Raw genomic sequence first — 6,410 nt, forward strand, 5'->3', positions numbered from 1 at the left:
AGCCCACCGCCATCCCGGGGCACTTGGGTGCGTCTGGGGAAGCAGCTTGGGTCCCCGGGGTGCTGGGGTGCATCACCAGGGCTGGGGACGCTGGTGAAGATGACAACCTGCCCGTCTGCAGTCTCAGAGTCCGAGCCAGCTGCCACCACTCCGGCTGTCCCCCTTCTTGGGCACCATGGCCCCCAGCAGCGCGCAGGGAGGCACGGCTCTGGAAAACTTGGAGGGGCTGTGCAGGGGCTGAACCCCCCATCAGAACAGAGTTGGGGGTGGTTTGGGGAGGGTGGGGGTCAACCAAGGGAGCCCACAGATCCCCCGAGGGCTGCTCTGGCTTCTTCCGCAGCCCCGGGGACCGGCAGTGCAGAAACCTCCTCCTCCTCCAAAGCGCGTTTCCCAAAACCCACTCCCCAAAACCCACTCCCCAAACCCCACTTCCTGGAAACCCGCAACTTGCTCCCCTAAAAACCCGCCTGGAAAATCCTGCTCCCCCCAAATCTGATCTCTCAAAGTCTGCTCCCCTAAAGACACTCCCCGAGCCCCACTCCCCAGAAACCCACCCCCCACTGCTCGCTCGCGTAGAAAAAAGCCCATCCCTGGAACCCCTTTGTTTACCAAAAGGCGCTGCCCAAAACCCACTCCCCAAAACCCTCCTCCCTCAAACCCTCCCCAAAACCCTCCCCTCAAACCCACTCCCCCAAAGTCACTCTCCAAAGCTCACTCCCCAACCCCCCCACAAAAACCCACTCCCCAGACCCCTCCAAACCGCTCCCTCAAGATTCCACTCCCCAAAACCCTCCCCAAACCCCACTCCCCCAAACCCTCCCCAAAACCCACTCCCCCAAAACTCACTCCCCCAAACCCTACCCCCCCAAACCCCACTCCTCAAATCCCACTCCCCGAATCCCACTCCCCACCCCCCCCAAACCCACTCCCCCAAAACTCACTCCCCCAAACCCTACCCCCCCCAAACCCCACTCCTCAAATCCCACTCCCCGAATCCCACTCCCCACCTCCCCAAACCCACTCCTCCAAAACTCACTCCCCCAAACCCTACCCCCCCAAACCCCACTCCCCAAACCCCACTCCCCAACCCCCCCACAAAAACCCACTCCCCAGACCCCTCCAAACCGCTCCCTCAAGATTCCACTCCCCAAAACCCTCCCACCCAAACCCACTCCCCAAAACCCTCCCCAAACCCCACTCTCCCAAACCCTCCCCAAACCCCACTCCCCCAAACCCTCCCCAAATCCCACTCCCCAAACCCACTCCCCAAACCCACTCCCCAAAACCCTCCCCAAACCCCACTCCCCCAAAACTCACTCCCCCAAACCCTACCCCCCCCAAACCCCACTCCTCAAATCCCACTCCCCGAATCCCACTCCCCACCCCCCCCAAACCCACTCCTCCAAAACTCACTCCCCCAAACCCTACCCCCCCAAACCCCACTCCCCAAACCCCACTCCCCACCCCCCCCCCAAAAACCCACTCCCCAGACCCCTCCAAACCGCTCCCTCAAGATTCCACTCCCCAAAACCCTCCCCAAACCCCACTCCTCAAATCCCACTCCCCGAATCCCACTCCCCCCCCCCAAACCCACTCCCCCAAAACTCACTCCCCCAAACCCTACCCCCCCAAACCCCACTCCCCAACCCCCCCACAAAAACCCACTCCCCAGACCCGCCCAAACCGCTCCCTCAAGCACCCACTCCCCAAAACCCTCCTCTCCCGACCCCCCTCCCCCAACCCCCCCTTCTCCCCCCGATCCCTCTCGCTCCCTCGACTCCCCCCCCCCCCCCCCCCGTCGGGGCGGAGCGGGGCGGAGCGGGGCGGAGCGGCGGGCAGCGCGGTGTCCCCGCCGGCGGGGCTGGGCTGGGCTGGGCGGCCGGTCCCGGCTGCGTGCGGCGGGGCCGGCCGGGATGAACGGCTCGGCGGCGGCGGTTGCGGGGGGGGGGGGGCTGCTGGCGGGGGCCGGGAGAGCGGCGCTGGAGCTGGAGCGGGCCCTGCGCTGCTGCACCGCAGCCTCCGTGGTCACCGACGGCGGGGGGGGCGGCGGGGGGGCGGCGGAGGAGCGGAGCCTGTACGTCGTGCGGGTGGTGCAGATCGCCGTCATGTGCGTCCTGGCCATCACCGTCGTCTTCGGCATCTTCTTCCTGGGCTGCAACCTCCTCATCAAGTCCGAGGGGATGATCAACTTTCTGGTCAAGGACCGGCGACCCTCCAAGGAGGTGGAGGCGGTGGTGGTGGGACCCTACTGACACCCCCCCCCCCCCACCCCGGGTCCCTCCGCCGCCGCCCCCGGGTCCCTCCGCCGCCCGCCCCGACGGCGCGGCCGCTCCGTCCGCCGGCTGCGCGACGGCCGTTCCTCCTTCAGACAGACTTCGGGTTTTTGTTTTGGTTTTTTGTTGGTTTTCCTCCTTAAAAAACAACGGCGAAGGAACCCCGGAGCTGTGCGGGGAGCGGCCCGGCCTGCGCGACCCCCCGGAGCCGCCCGCCCCGTCCGGAGTAAAACCGGAGCTCTGATGGCAGAAGGTCTGGGGGGGGGCTCGTTCCGCTCGCGGCTGGGAACCAGCGACCCCCGCGTGCCAGCCCCGGGGGGGAGGGGGCCGGCAGCCGCGGAGGGCAGCGGGGAGGGGGCGCGGGGCTCGGGGCTGGGGGGGGTGGGGGAGCGAACGCCCCGTCGTTGCAGGTTTTTGCCTCGCAGCTGGGCTAAAACCTGCGGTTTGGGCTGCTTGGCGAGCCCCCCCGGGGGAAAGGGAGGGCCCCCCGCCCTGTGCCCACCGGGGGATGTGCAGGGATCCCGCTCCGGCCCCCCGGCTGCGGGCAGGGGGAGAGCCCAGCACCCCCCCTGCGTCCCCCCCCTCTGTCCGGGTGGGACTCCAGAAAACTGATGTACGTATGTGTCACCCCACCTGGAAGCCCCGCTGTCGGGTGACTGCTGAGGGTCGCGTTTAATGGGGGGCGAAATTGATGTTTGCACAGGATTTCAGGTTTTGTTGGTTTTTTCTTTCCTTCATCCGTCTCCTCTCCAGGGAAAACAGAGCATCTTTCCGTGAGAGGCTGGCGTAGCTGTTTGTCGTGTCCCCGTGGGCTTGTGCCGGTTGCTGGCGATAAATCGATGTATCCCCATTTGCTGTGGGAGGAGTGGGACCGGCGTCAACGCTCGCTGGGGACCAGAGCAGCCGGATGGGGACGGAGAGGCCGGAGCATCCTGCCTGTGAGAAAGTGCCTCCCCCGACACCCGGAGTCCGGCCGGGAGGCTGTTGGCTGCCGGTATTTTTAGTGCCGATGAGAATCGGGAAGTTTTTGCGGAGCGGCGGCGCGGACTTCGGACTGCTGGGTTTTCCCTGGGTGTATCCTGCGCTGGAGTGAAGCTGGCCCAGCCACCGAATCCTGACGGACGTCGCTAGCAGGTGGTAGCAGAAGTTTCTCCATTTTGACGGAGCAGGTGAAACTCGGCCTTCTCAAAACGCGCCCGAGCTAGACGGGGACAGAATAAGGCTGGAGTCCGAGACAACCCCTTGACTGCGGATAAACTTTTGGTAGAAAATGAGGGAAACCGGAGAATCTCGCTGCAGTGCAGTTCCCTGAGGGGAGCAGAAATCTCAGCCGTGCGCTCGCTCGTTTACAGCTGCGCTGGAGGGAGAGAGAAAGAACAGCTCTGCCTGTTCTCTGGGAAACAAATAACCCTGTGGACTTTGTCATTGCATCAAAATAAATGTTACTGGAGCCATCTATCAGCTGACACAGTGGTGAGCGATTTAAACAAACCTCTCCTCCTTTCTTTACCCCTTAGCGCTGGAGAAACGTTAGACGAAGCAGAATTTTGAGATAACAGAGTGAGAGGGAAAACTCCTGCTATAGATGTTACAAAGCATTGACAACTTTTTAATTTGTGGTGTTGAGCCAGCAGCGTGCCCTGGCTGCCAAGAGGGCCAGCGGTCTCCTGGGGTGCATTAGGAGGAGTGTGGGCAGCAGGGCGAGGGAGGTTCTCCTTCCCCTCTGCTCTGCCCTAGTGAGGCCCCATCTGCAGTGCTGTGTCCAGTGCTGGGCTCCCCAGTTCAGGAAAGATGAGGAGCTACTGGAGAGAGTCCAGCGGAGGGCTACGAGGATGAGGAGGGGACTGGAGCATCTCTCCTACGAGGAGAGGCTGAGGGAGCTGGGCTTGTTCAGCCTGGAGAAGAGAAGGCTGCGAGGGGACCTTAGAAATGCCTCTAAATATCTGCAGGGTGGGGGTCAGGAGGACGGGGCCAGACTCTTTCCAGTGGTGCCCAGCGACAGGACAAGGGGCAACGGGCACAAACTGAAGCAGAGGAAGCTCCAGCTGAACCCGAGGAAGAACTTCTTCCCTCTGAGGGTGCCGGAGCCCTGGCCCAGGCTGCCCAGGGAGGCTGTGGAGTCTCCTTCTCTGGAGATATTCCAGCCCCGCCTGGCCGCGGTGCTGTGCAGCCTGCTCTGGGTGACCCTGCTTGGGCAGGGGGTTGGGCTGGGGGACCCACAGAGGGCCCTTCCAGCCCCGACCATGCTGGGATTCTGCGATTCTGTTGCAGGTAACACAATCATTCCCATAATCCAACTCGTAGGGAGCACACTGCATGCTTGAACATTTTTTAAGAGCTCGATTCATCAGGCGTTCTTTATTAATTATAGCAAACACTTGTGGTACAATACATTTTGATTAACCTTTGCCAGGAGCCACAGCTTGTTCCAGCGCCGTAAATCTGAGGCTCAGCAATCTCCCTGTAGTGAAATGGCAGAATTTTCAACCTCAGCCCGGGAGCGCGCATGGCCTGGTGCCTCTCGCCCAAGGACCCCGGGCAAGGTGAGAGCCCCGACCCCAATAAAGTGCTGGTGACTCTTTAATCCCTACACAAAGACCCCTTGCTGTAGGCTGGGGGTTGTTAAGCAAAGGGTTTTTCCTCCTCGGTGGTGCGGAGATGCCCGCATGCGTCCAGCCCGTCAGCTTTACTTCGGCCTCTCTCTCCCTCTGCGCCACGGGGTTTTGGGAGTGGAAGGGGGGCTGGGATGTTTCTCCATTGGTGGGCAGGAGGAGGACAGCACGGGGAAGAAGCACCTCTCAGACCCCACCTCACCCTCACGTTGTACGGGGTGGTCGGAGGAGCCCCCTTCCACTCGCGCTGGGAGCGGTGGTCGGGCAGGTATCTCCAACCCAGCCGCTGGGTGCTGTGGGCACCTCCCTGCTTAATAAAGCCGGGTCTCCCTGCCCAGAGCCTAACCTCTGCCCCTTCTAGACATGCGTGTGAAGCTGTGACCTGCGTGTTCTTGGGCAGGAACCTCGTGGTGAACGTAGCCTTTTCAGATGGCTGCACGCATCGTTTCAGGGGCGTTTTCAGGAAAGCGCCTGGGAAGCTGCTCGGAGAGCAGCGGGGAGAGCCCATGGTGCCAACGAGCAAAGCCCCATCAGCTCCTAGAACACATTGGAGACAAAAATCTCCCTGGCTGCAGCGCTGAGGGCTCAGGCAACGGCTGCGTTTGGGGTAAAACCAGTGCGGGTACTCAACGGAAGGCTCCACCACCTCGTAGTTGGCTTGAAGATCCTATGAGGAGCTGACCTGCTTCTTCGTACCTGTCTGTTGTTTATTCGCCTTAAAGAGTAGAGTATGGTCAGTTTTTACCACCAAAACCTGAGGGGCCTTTTCTTGATGTGCGTTCCTGTTTCTCCATGATGTTCCCATCTGTGAAATTCCCAGAGGAGCAGAAGACTCTGAGGGTTGACCTGGTAGACCTGCCCAGCTCCGAGGCATTGTGTCATCAGGCGTGAGCTCCAAGAGGTGGAATTGCCAGCTTGTGAGGAAACATTGCCCCTTGCGATGCTCGGTGATGGCTGGTGGGGGTAGGACTTGGCAGTAGGACTTCTCCCGGTGGGATTCACTCCGAGACCTCTCACTGCAGCCTCTCAACGGCTGCGGCAGAGAGAACGATGCCCAAGAAGTCCACCCGGCCGCAACCAGAGCAAGTCCCTCACATGGTGCTGTTTGCAATTCCTCCTGAGCACTAAATTAAAAAAAAAAAGCTCAGATCTCACTTGGCTGAAGTCAAGGTTGACGCAGTCTCACCTTAGGCTGTCTGCATACCTAATCACCGCCCACAAAGTCAGAACGTGGTAGGTCTTGCCTGGAATTAAAAGAGCGGTGCCCCCGCAGCAGAGCTTCAGGCCACCGCGCCGCGGGCAGAGCTCGGCCCTCGTGCCCAGCCGTGGCTTCCAGCGGGCAAAACACCGGAGCCAGAGCTCCTTCTGGGCACAAATACCTGGAAAAGCTCGTCGGCGGGGCTCCTCCGCAGCCTGCTGAGCAGTGCCTGGCTTCTCTGCCGGTCCGGTCTTCTCTCCCAGTTAGCCGGGAGCGTGGTTTGGGAACACGAGAGGACAGATTCCACCCCTTCTGCTCAAAGCGCGA

General features: G+C 61.6%; 1 protein-coding gene across 1 annotated transcript; it reads left to right on the forward strand.

The window, feature by feature from the left end:
* Window positions 1–1,913: 1,913 nt before the first annotated feature.
* Window positions 1,914–3,454, forward strand: RPRM (reprimo, TP53 dependent G2 arrest mediator homolog). The gene is made up of 2 exons (XM_075430440.1): window positions 1,914–2,526; window positions 3,027–3,454. Exon 1 carries the CDS (start codon window positions 1,914–1,916, stop codon window positions 2,250–2,252), a length of 339 nt encoding a protein of 112 aa, XP_075286555.1. The 3' UTR covers window positions 2,253–2,526; window positions 3,027–3,454.
* The last annotated feature ends 2,956 nt before the right edge of the window (window positions 3,455–6,410 follow it).

The sequence above is a fragment of the Opisthocomus hoazin genome, chromosome 9 (assembly GCF_030867145.1).
Source record: "Opisthocomus hoazin isolate bOpiHoa1 chromosome 9, bOpiHoa1.hap1, whole genome shotgun sequence".
Taxonomy (NCBI): Eukaryota; Metazoa; Chordata; class Aves; order Opisthocomiformes; family Opisthocomidae; genus Opisthocomus; species Opisthocomus hoazin.